The following is an 18,605-nucleotide window of genomic DNA, read 5'->3' as shown; positions in this document are numbered from 1 at the left end:
GCCTGAGCCGGGCTCTGATCACCAGCAGTGCTCCATGAACACTTCCAGGGCAAAAGGCACCTGATTCAGGAGGTGGTGGCACCTGATTCAGGAGGTGGTCACACCTGAGAAGGGGCTTCTGTGCCCTGCCTGCAAAGGGAGGCTGTGAGGGCTGTGGGAATGGGGAGCTCTGTGGAGCAGACATAAGATCAGTCCTGATTAAAGCTCTGTGAATGAGGAGTTTTGCTTTGCTGACCTAGATCAGAGCAACTGATCCACCTTGCAGCAGCCAGGCATCCACCCTCAGCACAGGGCTAGTGAGGAACAGCCAGGTAAACCTTGCACAGGCTGCTCACCCTGCAGCACAAGCTCCATGCAAGCCAGCCCAGCTGCACGGCTAATGCAAAGGGATTCAGGTTCAGTGAAACTCACGGAGGTGAGGAGAGCAATGAGGTTTGATGAGGAACAGAGCTGAGCCTGGCCTAACCTCCCTCAGCTGGATGTGCTCACCTGTACTTCAGGAGCAGCTTCAGCATCACAGAGCGGATGATGGGAGTTTCATCCACCTCATCATTAAACGGGGACAGGAATTTGGTGTAGACAGCAGGGTGATCTGTGGACACTGGGCAAGGACAGGGTTGGCAGGTGAGAGAAGGTGGTGACACACTCAGCTCTGTAAGACTGAGTGCCAGGGTGAAGGGAGCTCACCTGAGTCCTTCCCAGGGCTTCTGTGAACAAAGAGCAGATTCAGGAGTGCCTGGATCACCTGTGGCTCAGGGGGCTCGTTGTCCTTGAAGCACATGCTGGTGACCACGTCGATGAAGAAGTTATTGCACCTCTGCCGGAACAGGGCGTTCTTGGCTATGGCAGCCCTGGGAAGGGAACAAACACAGAACCTCTTAAACCACGGAGGAATCTCACACACACAGGAAAAAGTCACCAAAGGGAGATACTTTTCCAGCTTCCCAATGAGATAATCCTTAAGGTCCCTTCCAACCCAAACCATTCTATGATTTGAGTGTTTTTACAGAGCCGAGGCAGCTTTCCCCTTTTTTTGGATATAACAGAACAGAACAGGCTGTTCAGTTCCAGAGGGATGAAGCAGAGTTCACCCCTCACCCTGCTCATGTTGACCACCTCGGATTGAGGATTTCCTCACAAAGCCTCCCCACCCAAGGCTCCCACCTTGGAGAGGGTGGCTGGAGTACCTGAGCTCCTCAGAGACAGCTAACTCCACATCCTCTGTGGCAACCCTGCAGTAGGGACAGTGCATCTGTGCTGGCACCAGCCACATGATGATGCACTTGTGGCAGAACACGTGGTTGCAGGGCAGGCAGATGGGGTCCTTTGGCTCTCCCAGGCAGATGGGACACGGCTCCAGACCATGCCTGGAATCCAGAAACAGCAATGAACACAGCTGCTTCCGTGCTGCCTCCCCAAAAGCCTCCACCAAGATGTTCAGCTGCAGCTAGACCAGGAGCAGACAGTGCAGGACAGGCTGGCTCACTGCTCAGGATGCAGAACCAAACAGGGTCACTGCTCTTCCTCTGGCTCTCACTGCACCCCAGGCAGCACTGCCAGGGGTGTGCTGGCAATGCAGGCAATGCCCCTGCTGGCCCCTGTGCAGTGTCAGTACCTGTAGAGCCTGCTGCTGACCTCGTTCTTGCACTGGCACAGCACTGTCATCACTGCAACAAAGGTTGGATGGGACTTCATGTCTGAATCGTGCTGGAAACACTGCAGGGGGAAAGGACAAAGCCCAGAGACTCAGCTACAGCACCTGAGACCAGAATCCCCACCATCAGGGAAGAGGTGAAATCACAGCTTGGCTCACCTTGGCGAGAAGCAGAGTGTATTTCCTCACCAAGCCCTCGAATTCTGGCATGAGGGTGCGGATGCCGAGGAAGACGTGTTCCACAAAGAGCGCCATGGCGAACACGCGGCTCCAGCAGGCTCTGGGGAGGAGAGCACGCTGCCACCACTGCAGGCCAGCCTCACACCTCGCTGCTGCTCCCTCCACAGCATTCCTGCACTTCTCTGCTTTACCCTTCGCCTTCCCAAAGGGATTTTTGTGACATTCCGGCATTAACCCAGGGGCCTGGCCTGGAGGCAGCACTGCAGCAGGACCAGCACCACTGCACACACCTTCTCACACCTCTAACTCCTATGTCAAAAACATTTAAAATACCAATTGCAATTAGGTACACTTTCTTCACTTCAAATAACGAAACAAGGTCTGTGAGAAACTGGGGTAGCGCTCTGGGCTTTCTTCCAAAACACAAGATGCAGTGAAATTCCCCATCTCTTGGGTCCTTGTGCACAGAGGATGAAGTGGGGAGACACTGCTGGTTAACAGGAACCTGAGGAGAGTTTTAAATAACCCCTGAACCCAGATGGAATGCACCAGATGATACTGCCAGATTTAGAGAATCTGCAGGGGATGAGGGAAAAAAAAAAAATGTGGTTCTTGCTGCTTGGTATGTAATTGAGCCCAGCAGGAACCTGGAAAGGTTTGCAAAGCCTGAGAAAAGCAGCACCACAAGAGCTTCAGGCTGCTCCAATGCCCCAGTGAACTGGCAGGCAAAGAGCAGGGCTGTGAGCAGAGCTCAGTACTTACTTGAGCTCCCTCAGCAGCTGATGGCAATGGCTCCCCCTGCGCTGGGCACCCTCCTCTTTGCACAGGAATTCAATGGGCATGTGGAGGTTCTTCACTCTCTGCAGCCACAGCTCAGGGGGGGCTGTCTGCACCTGGTTCTCCAGCTCCTCAGCACACCCCATTGCAGCCAGCACGTCCAGAACCTGCACACACACAGGACCAAGGGAACACAATGTGGCATTTCAGAATTATTTACAGACCGTGGGCTCTCAGTCTGGCTCGCTACAGCACGTGTTCTACTGAATCATCTCCTCCTCGATTCTCTAAAGCTCTGCAGTTCTCATGTTTGTGGCTTGGCTCGTTAGCACGTCCTATTAACTAATGCAAAAGCAGGGCAATCTATTTTAAAACCTGCTTGTAGCAATAACAACACAGCAGATCATTCCCAGTTCTGAGGAACCTGAGCCTGTGCTTCCCCCTCTGCTGCTGCTGAAATGCAGAGGAGACTGAGGAGCAGCTAATCCAGTGCAGGCAGAGCTCCCTGCCAGGGCTGAGGAGCACAGAACGCCTGGGAGTGACTCTACCATCTCTGGGCGTGGAACTCTGCAGGCTGGCTGGCTCAGGAGGCAGCCAGACACACGGGGGAACACAGCCAGGATCCTGGAGAAGTTCTGCAGGCGGCTCTTGAACTGGTTGTGTGCCAGGTGGGCCCAGGGCAGGGAGGGCACCAGCTCCTCTCTCCAGGGGGACTCTGCCACCCACTCCTCAACGCAGGACACGAACGCCGCACGCAGACACTGCAGGGGTGGGAAACACAAAAACAAAGGGGAGAAACTACTTTTAGAATTCATTTTGTACTGGAAATCCTGGCAAAATTCTTTGAAAGATGAGAATCGCCTCCCTACAAAGACAGCCTTTAATGTGTCAGTTTACACAGGTGCTGCTGCTCTGAGTAACCCCAGCAGCCACTCAGTGTGCAGGGCTCTGCTCTGGGTTCCCCTGCTGTTGGGCTGTCTCAGAGGAGCATTTTCCCCAAGGCAGGGCTGACTCAGAAGGACACACTCCCAGGCATCATGCTCTCCTCCCCATCCAAAGGGTTTCCAGCCCCTGCTCCAGCCCCTGACCTGCAGCTCCTCCTGGGAGGACACACCGATGGTCAAGACAATGAAGTCTGTGATGTAGCACTGGAAGAGCATCTGCCTTTCTCCCTCAGTCAGAGCAGAGATGAATTTTCCCAGGGCAGTTTTCTGGAAGTATTCCACAAACTTCTCAGCATGGCCTGGAAAATGAGGATGCAGAGAAAAGCTGGATACTGGGAGGAAGCTGGCTTTGACACAGCATCTATCCTAGAGACACTGACACCTCATTAATCACTGATGCATCCAGCACTCCCCTCATCCAGGGCACTGAGGAGGGACTCAGGCCAGGCCTTGTCAGCCCAGCACCCGTGTCCTATTTCTGGAATCTCACCTTGTCATTAACTCTTGGCTGCTCCACAGCATTTTGAATGCAAGGGCACAGAATAGGTGAGGAAGATGAATGGTGAGAAGCACAGAGAAAAGCTGCCTGCACAGAACTCTGCTGGTTCCCAGGAGCACAGAGGGACTGAGGGTGACTCCAGTGCCAGGAGGGGCACAGCAGTGACAAACCAGAGCTCACAGGGCAGTGGATGGAGGTGCTGGAGCCAGGCTCTCACCTTCAGTGTTTTGGATGTACTGAGCCTCCAACCACATCTCTTCCAGGTACTCCTTTATCCTCCAGCTGAAGGGCATCTTATTCCCAGCATCAGCAGATACCATCATGTTGTTCTGCACCAGGATTATCTCTGGCTGAGGGCTGGGGGTGAAAAGGTCATTAATGCAGCAGGCTTTTGTCTGGGAAGCTCAGTGCAGACAACAGAGGTGAGAAGCTGCAGAAAGCAACCCTAGGAGGGGAGAGAGGAGGGGAGGGAAGTGCAGGACTCTGACATGGCTCACCCTGCCAGCTGGCCCTTCCTCAGGCAGCATTCCCTGGGCACGGCTGCAGGGGCTGGCTGAGGAGGGGGAGCATGCCAAGGGCCAGGGAGCAAAGCCCAGGAGCACTCAGGGCCAGGCAGGAAGAACAGACTGAACTGTGAGCAGTGCCCTGCTGCTCCCGTGGAGGATTAGAGCCAGTGCTGGACTGCTCCCAGTGCTGCCAGCCCAGCCCAGCCCAGCCCAGCCCAGCCCAGCCCAGCCCAGCCCAGTCCAGCCCAGCCCAGCCCAGCCCAGCCCAGCCCAGCCCAGCCCAGCCCAGCCCAGCCCTCCTGCTCATCCCCCAGGGCTCACCTGTTCTTCCCCACTCCGGGAAGGACATTCAGGAATTTGGTGTCACTGAAGATGAACATCCACAGGTTTGTCACCCACTTTTCTCCTGGCCTGGCCAGCAGCTCCAGATTGCCATTCCTGTCTATGACAGCGATCAGGAGAGCCAGGAAGGGAGTGACCACCTTCTGGACTCGCTTCCACAGGGTGTGCCTTTGGGAGAAAGGGATGCAGAAATCCAGAGGGGATGTGAGCAACAACATCAGCAAAACAGGAGGTGCCCATCCTGAAAAACTGCTGACATTTGCACGTGACAGAATCCTAATGCTGCCTTTATGGGAAAAAATGCCACCAACAAGAAAGCCCTGCACTTCTCTCACTCCTGGCTCGCCTGGAATCCCACTGTTCCACTCAAGCACTTGTGCACTCCTGTCCCAGTACAGCCCCTTCAGCTCTAATTCACCCTTCCCCAGGAGAGGCTAAAATTGCCTTCAGAGAGTTTCCAGCGCAGACTGGAGCCTGACACTGCAGATGTTCAGATTACACAAAGCTGCTGTCTCTGCTGCACAGGTGCCACTTCCAGACTCTTCCTGGAAGGCTGCAGGTGACAGGGCAGTGCTGCTGTCCTCACCTGAAGGTACCTGCTTCCTGCAGAGCACTGAGGTTGGAAGCCTCCCGAAGCACCCAGTTTTTGGGGTGAAGGGAATTTTCTTCTTGCTTCTTCAACAGGCTGGAGAGACGAGCCTTGGTTATCTTCAGGAAAGAGGCTACAAAACAACAGGGAACTTGTGTTTTTTCTTCTATTATTGGACCCAAATATCCCACTGAGAACAGCATTTGACAGTTGTTTCAATAATTGGCCAAGTGGGGAAAAAAGCAGCCAGAGAAAAAGCCACCACATGAAGAGCAGAAAAGCCTTACATCCACCAGCACACGGGAGCATGGACACACATTCTTGGGACATTCCCCCTTACCTGCACCACAGCAAGGACCTTTGGATCCCCAGTGACCTGACTGACATGTTTTGGTGGTCCCCAGATGGCCAGGGACACTCTCTGCAGCACACACCTTTCAGCTCATCCTCTTTGGAGAAGAGGCCAAGCAGGATCTCAATTCTCCTCCTGCTTCGACTCAGGTCTTCGTTCTGGTCCCGCAGCATCCCCACAGCGCTCTGCACACAGGTCCTCAGCAGCACCGTGGTGTCCAGGATCTCACCCTGCCCAGGAAAACACGGTCATGCCCCTCGAGTGACCCTCCTGTCCTCAGCACACACCCTGAAAAGGTTTACAGTGCTCCCTCAAGGTGCCTGTTCCCTGGCATCCCTGCTCCCAGCTCCCCTCATCTCACGCTGCAGTTCTCAGCTCTTTTGCTGTCAAGAATGATGCAATTTCCATGGCCCTTTCAAACAGGCCCGTGACACAGAATTTGTGCTGAGTTAAGACTCCTGCAGGGCCAAGATTCAGCAGTTTGAGGAAAGAAGTGAAAATAATCAACGTGACCAGGGAAAATCTGCCCTTCCTGGGAAATGCTACCTGTCCCTGGTGCTGGGCATGTCCAGCTGAGGCTGTCAGGGGCACACAGGGCAGCGTGAACACGGCTGCAGCACAGCCAAGTCCTCAGCCAGCTCCAGCACACAGCTCAGAGCACACAGCTGGACTGAGCCTCAGGACCACAGCTCCCACCTCCAGGCACAGAAAGGCAACAGGAACTCTTAAAGCCAATTTTTAAGACTCAGAACAAAATGACTAAGGAATTACAGAGTCCTCAGAATGGTTTATTTCTTTAGTGATGCTGATTTTGACTGGGCAGTGGGGAGGGGGGACTTGTGTCTGATCAGCAACATTCACAATGCAAATATTGCTGATAGGTTTCAGGTGAAGGGGGACACAAAAGGTGGGTTGCACCTCTGGATGGCAGAGCAGAGAGCCACAGTGACAGCTGAGAGGCAAATAAATGTATTCTGAACTGACCTGATAGTGCTCTGCTCCTGGCACTGGTGTTCCAGCCTCCACCTCTTCCTGCTGTGCTTCTCCATTGGCAGGCAGAGCTGCAGCAAAGGTGTAGAATTTTTATTAGAAAGCAGCAGCACACTCCTGCATCAGTCAGATGAGAGTTTATTTTAGCAACTGCATCCCAGAGCAGCAGAACATCTGTCAGAGATCCATTAGCACCTGCATGAGTAGCTGAGATTCACCTCTCAAACAGCCACAGCTGCTCAGGCTGTGCAGCAAGAGCTGGAAGAAGTGTGACACTGAGCTAATGCCTTAAGCTCTCCCTGACTCCTGTCAGGCAGTGTGGTGAAAGGAAAGAGAGACTGAAAAAGCTGAGGGGAAGGAAGATCATTGTCAGGGGTCTTTGCCATGCAGCCTCTGCTGCCTCCTGTGCTGGGCCAGAGCACTCAGGCTCCTGAGCAGTGCAAATGCCACAGTTTTGTCAAAAAAAAAGGGAAAAATACCAGATTAACTTGCTTGATGACCTAAAAGTTGGGAGCCATGTGGTGAGCCCCCCAAAACCAGGTGCTGAGCAGGGAAAGTCATCAGATCCGCTATGCCAGGCATCAGTTCCTGCAGTACCAAGTCTGGGAGCACAGCTCCCCCTTTCCCCAGCACACAGCTCACCTCTGGCTTCCCCTGGGTCCTCAGAGAACACCTGGCTGATGGTGAGGTTCTGCAGGGCTGTCAGGTCAGAGATCATGTCCTTGGATCTGCGGAGGTCGTCTATGTGCACCGACTGCCACAGCCCTACAGGCAGAGAACAGCAGGAATCATTCAGTGAGCAAGAGAAACGATTGTCTGAAGGCAGCTGAAGAGCGAGGAGGGACAGATGGGCACACCCACCTCCATGGAAGCCCACGTAGGATGTTCCCCCTTCCAGCCGGGAAAGCTTCATGATGAAGTAAACGAAGACAGAGACCTCCCCCAGGTCCACCTTGTTGATCTCATTGACAACAGTGTACCTGCAGCACAGAGCAAAGGCTGCTGGCAAAGGCAGCCAGAGGTTCCTGGCCAGGACACATTTCCTCTCCCAGAACAGACACAGGTGACTCCCACTCCTCCCTCCCAGCTGTGGTGCTGAGCTGCCACCTCCAGCTGTGCCCTGAATTATCCCAGACCCTCAGCTCTTCAGGATTTCTGCAGCCAGTGGCCACAAGTTGCACTTCAGAGGGGATTATCTGCTCATGTGACCCATCTAAGCTTATTCTGACTTGGGTTATGGACTATTTGAAATACAATTAGTGCATTTAGATTCTTTCTGCTACAGAATAAAGGATGTGGGAGATCCCCAAACAGCACCAATAACCAAACAGTGAGGAGTGGCCTGGCAGAACTGAACCCCTCCATGCCCAACTCACTTGGCTGAGGCGATGAGCTGGGCATCCTGAGATCCATCTTCGAAGTCTGTCTGAATAATGAGGACTTTATTTCCTGAAGTAGCATCCAGGAAATCGCTGAAGAGCAAAGAGAGATTTAACAGAAGTCACGAAATGTAAAGATCAAACATTAAAGGCCACAGAACCGGTGGCTCCACATTGGCTGTGGCTGCTGCAGGAGGAGAGAGAAAAACACCAAAGCCCATCTCATGTGATGGAGCTGATAAGGTTTGTCCCGAGCCAGCCCACTGCCAGCACAGCCTCTCTTTTCCATATGTGCCACTCCAACTGCTCTGCCCACGCACTTCCACACAGCTGACAGTCTATTCCAGGCAGGAAAACCCCGGCCCAGACTCACCGGATGCCCTTCAGGAAGGAATACTCGGTGTCAAACTGCTGCAGGAACAGGATCTGGAGCCTTTGGGCCCTGCCCTGCACCTCCCTCTCCAGGCAGGCAGCGTCAGCACTGGTGAGCAGCCGTGAGAAGGTGGTGACCTGGGCAGAAAGGGGCAGCGATGGGGCACAGCCCCAGCCACGCTCCCAGGGCTGCTGCAGCCCCGGGCACGGAGCCGAGCGCGGGGCAGGAGCTCCGGGAGCGGCCCGGACTCACCTCGGTGAAGGCCGCCCTGGGCCCGTCCCCCGCGCGCAGCTGGGCGCCGAGGAAATCCGCGAAGGACGTGTGCTGCTGCTGCCTGAAGTAGGTGTGGGCCAGGGAGTGCGCCATGAACAGCCCCACGGAGCTGCAGAGGCGGATGACGGCGTCGGGGGTGGCACAGTTGAGCAGCGCCAGCCGCGCCCGCTCGGTGACGCGGGGCAGGAGCTCGGCGGGCGCGCAGGCTGGGCGCAGGAGCTGCGTGCCCTGCAGCACCAGCGAGGCGCACGTGTTGGCGTGGTAGCCCACGAAGACGTCTGCGGGGCTGTACTGCTGCTGGCTGATGAAGTGCTCCTCCGTGTTGACCGCCGTGAACTCCTGCACCCAGCGCTTCAGCTCCCGCACGGCCTCCCTCTGGCCCCTGTCCAGCACGGTGCTGATGTCCAGGTAGTGCTTCTCCAGGCGGTTGATGAGCGGGATGGGGAAGTGCTTGTACACCACCTCCTTCTCCTCGATGACAATCAGGCGGAACCTGGGGTGCACCCGGCACTTCACCCGGTGGGTGCCCAGCCCCAAATCCACGTACTTCTGCCCAGCCAGGTACACGTAGTACTGGTTGAGGGCGTCGTAGAGGCTCTCGTAGAGGTTCTGCAGGTTGAGGAGCACGACCATCTGGCCGGTTTCCATGCAGACCTTCACTCGGTTGATGTTCCTGCATATCTGGGTGTATTCTTGGTCCTTAGGAAAACTGGAGCCAAAGATGATCTCCGGCTGCTGTCGGTCAGTGAAGAAAGCCTGCTGGAGGATCTGCAGCGCCGCGTAGTTCTCGGTCAACACAAGCAGGTACCTGCAGTCCCCATCCTCAGCACTGCTGTAAATGTTCTGGCGGATCAGCTCTATCCTGCTGATATCATGAGCATGTATCTCCCCTTTTTCCAGCAACTTGGAAGTGAATATTTCCAAGGCATTGACATCATCTTTGCCACCGAAGTTACGAAGAACCACTGCGGCGACGTCCTGAGGCGTGGGCTCGCTTTTGGAGCTCTTAGCTAAGGCAAAAAACATCTTTATGAGGCTGTAGTAGTCACGCAGGCCAAAGAACTCCCTGTCCTGGGTCTTGCAAATGTTTTCATAGGCATCTGCAAAGTGATGGAAATACTGCTCGACCTTCTGCAAAGCCCCTCGTGCCGAGCTGCAAATGCCCTTTGCGCTCTCGATGAGCTCCTCTCTGCTGGGGTCCCCACGGGACACAAAGATGCCTCGATTCATCTTGGCAGGGTCCAAAGCCCAGTTGGAAATCCCGATGAAGCCAACCTTTTTGTGAGGAAGAGGGACATCATCTATGCAGCCATCCTCCAAAAGTGGATGCAAAGTCTTCAAGGGCATTTTGGGAGAGTCTTCTGCCAGCCCAATCTCATCCAAAACCACCACTGACACATACTCCTCCAGGTTCTTCCCTTCCTGGAATCGAGCACAGTGCTTGAAAGTGCCTATGATTCCCTCTGGAGTGGAGAGGGGGCTGCACTGAAAAGACACGAGATGGATCTGCTTCAGGTCCTTGAACAGATCAGAATGAGCTGCTTGGCCCTGCATAGCATCGGCCACGATGGTTTTTGCCAGGGATTTGGAGCTCCCAGGCTTCCCGACAAGAAAAAGAGGGATTTTCAGCTCAATACAGATGACCATCATGAAGACATTTTCCTTCAAGGCCAAGTTCCTTGCTATGGTATCCCGGAGTGGCACCCCACTCAGGAATAAGTCCTGCATCAGAGTGATTTCTTCCAGAATCTTTTTCTGGGTATCGTAAGGCTTCGGAAGGACCTGGCTGATGGCAGTCCTGTACGGCTCCTTCCTTTCCAGGGACGCGTGGTAGCAGACCCCGACCGCCAGCACCAAGGACCAGATGACGCTGTTCCTGTCTCCGCTGCCCTTGGGACCTTTCCTCTCGGCCAGGTACTTCTCCAGCTCCCTCAGCAGCAGGTGGCTGTGCCTGTAAAACCACTTGAACACCTCCATGCAGCGCTCCACGTCCCGCAGGCTGACGAAGCCGCACTCGTCGTCCCTCCGCCTCATGTACTGCTGGGAGGCAAAGAGCACCTCTGTGACCGTCCTCACCTCGTCCCTGGCCATGGGCAGCTGCTCCGCCACGCGCTGCACGATCTGCTGGATGTACATCTTCTCTGCGCTGTTGTTGAGCTGCCCGAAGTCCCACACCAGCGGGATCATGCTGGGCGGGAGCGCGTGCACGCGGTACACGAGCTGTCTCAGCGGGATGGAGCCCAGCTTCTCCCTGCTGTCGTCGGCCTTGACCCGGTAGCCCAGGCCAGCCAGCTCCAGGCGCTGGATCATCCTGTCCGTGTGCTTGCGGTAGGGATTGCAGGCTGCGATGATCCGCAGGCCGGAGCCAGAGGCCAAGGGCTTCCCCTGCACCGTGCGGTCACACAGAACCTCCTTGATGCTGCTCACGGCCTCCGTGGTGTTGGCTTCGTCGAAAAAGAGGACGGTGTCCAACCCGTGCTGCTCCTTGTTGGATTTAGCCAGGGCTTCTGCTTCTCTGACCCTGGCGTAGATCATCTCTGCAGTGGTACCTCCGTGAACCTTGACCAGCTTCATGTTCTCCACCTCCACAAAGCTTCTGCGTAACTGGCACAGGAACTTCACCAGCCTGGTTTTCCCACAGCCCGTTTCTCCCATGATGACGACCGGGATGTTGCAGCGGAATCGCATCTCGATGGCCAAGATTTTCAGCACGTTGTCCGTGGTGAGCTCGTACGTCTCGTCGGGGTCAAACACCCAGGAGAGCCCCAGCACCATGCAGAGCCTCTCGAGCTTCTCCTCGCGGGGCAGCTGGTCGAAGGGCACGTTGAAGGGAACCTTCTGCAGTAACAAGCCCTGGTACAGCTGGGGAGTCATGATGTCCTGCTTGATGACATTGCCGTTCAGAGGATTGATGGCATCGATGCGATTCCTGATCTGCTGGAAGTGGAAACCAATGAATGTCATGGACACACGATCCTCATTGAAAAACAGATAGGGATGAGGCTCCGACTCCCACTTCTTCCTGATGCGGAAGGGGAGCAGATCTTCCTCCGCGACGTTCTCCAGGCAGGAGGGCTGTCTTCCTGAGCTCTGGTCGGAAATGTTCAGGGAGGGCGTCGCAAAATCCCGCGCCATTAAAATCATGAAGCCAACCACAAAGTTCTTGAAACCATTCAAAGTGTCCTGGACAAAGTCAGGGTTGCAAAAGACAGAAGCTTCGCAGTCTCTCAGCTGGATGTTGAGGAACCAGGTGAAGTTGCGGAGCTCTGCCCAGGAGGGATCCACGACCCCGCAGTGCAGGAGGAAGAGCTGCAGACATTCTGCAGGGCTGCCCTCCACCGAGAGCGCCTCGTAGCAGAACGTGTCCAAGTCACAGCCCTGGTCAAACCTCTTCAGGTACTGGAAGGGTCTCTGGAAAGCCTCACTGCAGAATTCCTCCTTGTCCATTCCCAGGTTCGAAACATCCCCGGAACGGTTCCCAAGTGTCTCCATTTCTAGCACTTCTTTGGGAGACTTGCATGTTATTTTAGGGAACACATCCAAGAAGTGATACTTCTGGCTCACTGACATCTGGAGAAGAGAAAAAGAAAATAAAAGGTCATCACAGAGCAGTAGCTCAATCTTCATCAGCTTCATTAATCTGTTCTTAACAGTCTCCTTGCCTAAAGCCACAGACCTGAGGAACAGGAGCCAGCCTTTTCCCCTGTGCAGAAATTCTTCCACTTAAAAGTGCACCAATGAATCCTATTCCCTCCTACATTTTCCTTCCAGGAACATAAGCCTGGCAGCACCTCCAGCCCCTTCTCAGAGCTACTTCAAAGAAAACTAAACCCAAGAAACTGTTGGTATTTATTGCAGTCACTTCTACACTCTGTTCTAACAGCTGCATATAAACATTCCCCTACCTTCAAACATTTCAAATTAACATGAGGGAGATTAGATTTTGCATTTTTATGTTTCCTCTAAATGTTACAGAGGGGGCAGTGAGGCGTGGATTAACAGGCCTTCAGAAATCACCAACCCAAGGAAACTGGACAGGCCTCATTTGGTGTCTGGCTTTAATGTCACTTTGTACAGGGACAGCAGTTTGTTATGGGATACAGCACATGCCCAATGAAACAGGGAACTCCTGTGCTGTGTTTACAGTTACAGTGTCACCACAGCTAAGTACAAACACATGCAAAGTGACTGAGAAATTCCAGGAAGGGAACATTGCTGGTACATACAGGTCTGGCTGCTTTCTTTGGTACTGGGGACGCCTCCAGGATTTCAATGATGTACAGGTGACACTTCTGCCGTAGCCACATATTGCCATTATTATCTGTCAGGTACTGCAAAACCAACAGCTTGAAGAGAAACTCTGGAATCCCACGCTGCACCTGTCACAAGAAGAGATACCAAGGCACTTCCTCTTTATTTACCCATCACAAGTTCACAGAATCACAGAGCAGTTGAGGGTGGGAAGGCTTTCTGTTCTCTGCCCGGCTGCCCAGGGCCACATTCAGCCAGGTTTTTAATCTCTTCAAGGATGGAGACTCTAGAGCTTCTCTGGGCAACTGTTCCAGAGTTCAATCACCTCGATGGTATTTGTGTTATTTACACAATAATTAGAAATGCTAGGGAAATGGCTAATTGAGAAACAAGAGCTTTAGGAAAGCTCCTGCAAAGACCTGCAGGACAAGGCAGCTGTGGGAGGGATGTACTCACTGAGGAGGTGATATCAAAATGGAATATCATGGGCTTTGTCTGGTGCTCTCTCTTCAGATAAGGCAGGAGAGATTTCAGCACTTTATCTTCATCCACTTCTGGTTCAATCAGTCTGATGGTTTTCAGAAGCTCTGTACAGTCAGGCTGCACTTCTTGCAGTCTCTCATGCAGCCTCTTCACATACAGAGATTTCCCTGTTATAAAAAATACCACAAGAATTAAAGCCATCAATATCAGATACATCACATTAACACCATAACAGACAGAAGGAAATAAAATGTTTAAGTGCTCCATTCCCTAATTCTCTGAAACTTCCTTAAAGGCATTCCAGAAGAAAGTTTAAATCCGGTTTGAGCAGCTGGAGGCTGGAATCCAACACACTGCTCTTGTTATCCATGTGGTTTGTTTTCATTCCACTGCCTGAGAGAAGCTTTACTTCTTTAGGACTTTACTACTTTAGGACTTGAATCTATTCTATTTTGTGCTTGTTTCTAAAGTCAAACCAGGGGACAAGGCGACTTCCAGCTTTCACCTCACCGCACTGACCAGCCTGAACCGCTCTTTTTCACCAAGATACTTAAAGCTTGGACACAAAACCCAGCAAGGTGAACCCCACTCTGGTTTTGAGCTCCCAGCAGAGCCCGCCCTGCACGTGCCACCTTACCCATGCCAGCTCTTTTGGAGGACACAATCCCAACGCACATGTGCTCCCTGAACACGGCGGCGGCCGAGCCGGTGAACTGAGCCACTCGGAAATGGCGCTGCAGGTACTGCTGGATCTCTGCCCGGGACCTCTGGGGAATCATGTGCACCTTGCAGTGGCTGAAGGCAGAGGGCAGGTAGCTGTTCTCCCGCTCGCAGTTGCACAGGATGATGAGCCGGTAGGAGCTGTTGTAGCGCTGCAGGTGTTGGAACAGCTCCTCTGCCCTGCGGCTGACGTCGTAGCTCAGCTCATCCGCGTAGAGCATGGTGTAAATCTTGCTCCCCCCGCGGCAGGGAATGAGGCACCTGCGCAGGAACAGCCCCACCTGCTCCGCGCTGCTCTGGGGCGTGCACAGCAGGACCTCGTCGAAGCTGGGAAGGGGCTGCTCGGGGCTGTTCATGTAAATGGCCAGGGCAGAGCTGAGCACCTCGGAGCGAGGGCAGGTGATGAGGTTGGGCTGGCCCACACAGAGCAGGTCCTGAGGGAAGTCCCTGCTGACACAGTCCCCGTCCCTGCTGGCCAGGTTCTTCAGCCACATGCCCAGCGTGTCGATGTCCAGGCAGTTGGGGAGGAAGGAGCCCATGTTGCTCATGTAGCACTCCCAGATGTGCTCCAGCTGGGCACTCAGGTCCTTCTCCCCATCCAGCAGCACTTGGAAGTCAGACCCAGCCTTCCCTGAGCTGGGAGGCCCCTGGCTCCTGAGGGCCCCGAGGATGTCCTGCTCGGTGCAGTGGGGGCTGAGGAAGGAGAGCATCATGAGGGCAGCCTGGCTGGGGCTGCCCCTGCCCAGCTCCGAGCACAGGTACACCAGCTGCTCCGCGCTGTAGTAGTTCAGGTAGAAGTGCTCAAATCGCTTTGCGTACATGAAGCTTTTCCAGCTCTCCAGGAAACTCTCCATGGTCTTGCAGAGGGCGGGGAGCACAGCTGCCATGTCCCCTTGCCCTTCCAGCACTGGGATGGGGGCCAGGGAGAAGTCTATAAGGACACAGGATTCTCTGTGGGGTGAACAATACACCTGGGCAAGCCAGGAGCGGAAAAGCATGTTCCCAGCTGAGTAAAGGTCTATAAAGGCCTGGGCGAGTCTCTGGACATTGGAAAAGACCTGTGTGAGAACAGAGGAGAGAGAAACAAGCTGATTTACAAGTTTCAGCCATGAAACCACTGGAAAGACATTCAGTGAAGAGAAAGTCTTTGATCCCAAGGTGTGTCAGGCGTTGTACAGCAACCACAGACTCTCTGTGACCTTTTACATCCCCAGGAAAGCAGTAAGGAGCTCCCAGGTTGCTACAGAAGTACAGAGATGCTGCCAGCCAGAACAATCCCCAGTGCAGCCAGAGGACAAGGCCACCAGCTCACTGTTCTGTCTCCAGCTTAGTTCCACCTTAACAAGGACCCAAAGGCAGGAACACCCAGGTGCCCGTGACCACCACCCCCAGCAACTCCACAGCCTTAAAAGCTTCTGCTGGAGGGAAAATCCAGCCCTGGCCCCAACACCAGCAACCCCCTGGCTCTGGAATCTGACCTCAGAGAACCTCTCCACCTCCAGGCCTTGCTCTCCCTTGGCTGACATGAGCATCAGTTTGTTCTGCAGCTCGCGGAGCTCTGCCAGCGAGTATTTCCAGGAGGCGTCGGCGTCCCCCGAGCTCCCCGGGAGGGTGAAGCGCAGGACACTGTCCAAGGAGAGCTGCCAGAGCACAAACTGTCAGTGGGGCTGGGGCTCTGCCTGAGCCAGGGGAGCGCTGGGGCAGCACCCCCAGGCAGGAGGAGCAGTGGGTGCTCTCACCTTCTGGCCATCAGCCGGTGCCCTGAGCACATAAACCCCTCTGCTGTTGATGGCAGCTGCCAGGGACAGCGAGGACAGCTCCACTGAGCCATGGCTCTCCTTCACCGTCTTCAGCCACTCCAGGTGCTGGGCTGAGGCACGCTGTGGGGAGAGGAGACACAGCAGTCCCCTGACTGCTCTGAAATCCAGCACCTCCCGCTTACACCTGGCCAGGACAAACAGCTGGGGCTGGCACTAGGCTTTTGTGATGGGGAAGGAAGAAAGGAATGAGTACTGGCTGCAGCCTGCTCGTTCTGCACAGCTCCTCCTTACCCACTCCAGGAGGCTGAACAGAGCCCACAGTGCTCCAACACCTCTTGCTGCACAAGGACAAGAGTTCCCAGGCATCTGCCTCCCCTCTTTCACACCATCAAACTTGCAGGAGCCAAGCTACAGCCCATCGCACTGGAAAGCCTTGCAGTGCCCTGGAGAAACCTGTGCTTCACCCACAGCTGCTGCAGTGAGCTTCTGTGCCACAGAAACATCAGATATTTTCCTCCACTAACAAGAGCTGCAGCGATGTCCCCACACTGCCATTTGCCCAGTGCAGTCCAGCTTCCAGCCACCCCTGGAAGGCAGAAACACAGGAGGATGCAGAGGCCCGGCTCCAGCAGAACTCACCAGTTTCTCAGGGAGGGTCTCATCGCTGTCCAGGGCTCGCCACAGCTTCTGCAGGCAGCGCATGAAGTCCTGGAAGCCCGAGTCGTGGCGGAGCTCGTAGAGCAGGGAGGAGTAGCCGTGCACAGTGCCATGGAAACAGGCCACACGGTCCACGTCCATGTCGTTCTCCCCCGCCGAGATGGACGCCAGGTCAACAAACACCTTCAGCTCATTGATGTCTGAAACGAGGCAACACACGAGTGGGAAATGCATGAGGCAGCCTGGACACCACCCCTCATCACCACCTCCTACAGGAAACGCAGGAAGAAGGCTTTGAACAGCAGCTCCTGTGCAGGTGCCCTCTCCCCATCAGCTTTCCCAGGCCATCCATCCATCCATGGACCCCCACAACTCCATCCTCTGGAACAACAGCTCTGAACTGAGCTGCAGCAGCTGCTCCTGGCCCAGCCCAGCTCCCAGCAGGGTGGTCACCGTGTGCTGCAGCAGCCCACAGTGCAGGGCCACGTTTGAAGGGTCCCCACAGCTCGTTCCACACCACAGCCCACCCGAGATGTAACCAGCAGCAGCAGAAATCGCGAAGGCACAAAGCAGATGGGTCAGGGATTCAGTGTTCCTTCTGCCATCCCTCCTGGCACTCTGTGTGTCATTCCTGGCTGAGCAGCACACACCTTTCAGTGCCTCTCTGACCCAGCAGACAAACTCCTTCTGCTGGGCCAGCTCCTTCAGGCAGCCACGGCGGGGCACAGTGATCCCCTGCAGCAGCTTCTTGGCTTCCACGAGCTCAGGGCTGATGGAATCCAGCTTCTGGGTCTTGTAGGATTCAAGTTTTTCTGTCTGGAAAGCAAGTGGTGCAAACACACACTGAGCCTGGAGCTGGGAAATGCCACTGGTTCTGCAGCAGGGAAAGGAAAGCCCTCTGCAAAAGCACACCCCAACAGAGCAGTATCATCATCTCTCAAAGGAATGACTACCCAACAGTAGCTGGAAGATCTGGTTTTTACCTCAAATAAGCATTTTGGCACAAGGAACAGCTCTTGATGGACTGGGATACACTTGTGGGAAGGTTCAAATTTAGCCAACACCCTGACAGTACAGAACCAAAGTCAGGGGTACTTACTATGTGCAACAGGTTTTCCAGGATACTGAAGTCACCAGAGAGGCCCAAACTCTCCTTGACGTGGGCAATGATCTTGGCAGCATCAAAGGTTAAATGCATTTCGTGGTACTGCTGGATCTGCTGGACTCTCTGGTCAATCCAGCCTCTGTCTTCTGCAGGCCAAAGCCCACAGATGATGTTCAGCTCTCCTCTGAGATCTTCAGGATGATTCGTGAATTCATGGAAAATTCTGTCAACTGCAGAAAGCGTGAGGTTTCCTGACCTGAGATCATCATACAGCATTGCATAGCTGTCAAAGCAAGGGCGGAGCATGCTGCTCAAAACATCATCGAGGTCCAGCTCAGGAACAATCTCCTCCTCATCCTCCTCCTCCTCCTCCTCCTCCTCTGGACAGTCACACACATATTCCTCTCCTGCCTTCTGTGCTGCTGCCTCCCAGAACTGCTGGAAGATCAGGCTGTCCTTAAACGAGTGCATTTTGTGGAGAAACTCTTTCATCTCTGGGCTCAGCTTGTAGAAGGTGTGCAGGGGTCTCTTTCCCATCACCACAACTTGACTCAGCCTTTTAGAGCGAAGATCTTCGGAGTACTGCAATTGCACTTCACCTACATCCACTGTAAACCAGAGACAGCTCAGAGGGAGATCAGGTGCTCAGCCTGGCTCCAGCTCACCTCACCCCATCCCCCAAGACACAAAATGCTACCAGGCAGGCAGACCCCTCCAAGTGTTATTTGATGCACAAGCACTCACTTGATCCCCCCAGTGCTCTGGGGTTAC

The 18,605-nt window shown here is 54.4% G+C and overlaps 1 protein-coding gene across 2 annotated transcripts in view; it reads right to left on the bottom strand.

Annotated features, from left to right (window-relative positions):
* RNF213 (ring finger protein 213) overlaps positions 1-18,605 on the bottom strand; it is a 44,361-nt gene that overhangs the window by 11,409 nt on the left and 14,347 nt on the right. For both annotated transcript variants that reach the window (XM_058852354.1, XM_058852355.1), the window contains exons 19-44: positions 17,829-18,442; positions 17,380-17,545; positions 16,712-16,929; positions 16,052-16,192; positions 15,791-15,952; positions 14,230-15,370; positions 13,566-13,759; positions 13,085-13,237; positions 8,838-12,428; positions 8,586-8,722; positions 8,210-8,305; positions 7,695-7,813; positions 7,476-7,598; positions 6,828-6,904; positions 5,926-6,073; positions 5,489-5,624; positions 4,882-5,070; positions 4,272-4,411; positions 3,700-3,854; positions 3,160-3,372; positions 2,597-2,778; positions 1,814-1,934; positions 1,616-1,716; positions 1,188-1,367; positions 688-851; positions 490-601 (exon numbers count right to left, since the gene is read on the bottom strand). In XM_058852354.1, coding sequence (XP_058708337.1) covers positions 490-601; positions 688-851; positions 1,188-1,367; positions 1,616-1,716; positions 1,814-1,934; positions 2,597-2,778; positions 3,160-3,372; positions 3,700-3,854; positions 4,272-4,411; positions 4,882-5,070; positions 5,489-5,624; positions 5,926-6,073; positions 6,828-6,904; positions 7,476-7,598; positions 7,695-7,813; positions 8,210-8,305; positions 8,586-8,722; positions 8,838-12,428; positions 13,085-13,237; positions 13,566-13,759; positions 14,230-15,370; positions 15,791-15,952; positions 16,052-16,192; positions 16,712-16,929; positions 17,380-17,545; positions 17,829-18,442 — 8,773 coding nt within the window. The remainder of the gene's footprint in view (positions 1-489; positions 602-687; positions 852-1,187; positions 1,368-1,615; positions 1,717-1,813; positions 1,935-2,596; positions 2,779-3,159; positions 3,373-3,699; positions 3,855-4,271; positions 4,412-4,881; positions 5,071-5,488; positions 5,625-5,925; positions 6,074-6,827; positions 6,905-7,475; positions 7,599-7,694; positions 7,814-8,209; positions 8,306-8,585; positions 8,723-8,837; positions 12,429-13,084; positions 13,238-13,565; positions 13,760-14,229; positions 15,371-15,790; positions 15,953-16,051; positions 16,193-16,711; positions 16,930-17,379; positions 17,546-17,828; positions 18,443-18,605) is intronic.

Source organism: Poecile atricapillus, chromosome 17 (assembly GCF_030490865.1).
Source record: "Poecile atricapillus isolate bPoeAtr1 chromosome 17, bPoeAtr1.hap1, whole genome shotgun sequence".
Classification (NCBI taxonomy): Eukaryota; Metazoa; Chordata; class Aves; order Passeriformes; family Paridae; genus Poecile; species Poecile atricapillus.
This window is presented reverse-complemented; position numbering and strand designations above follow the sequence as displayed.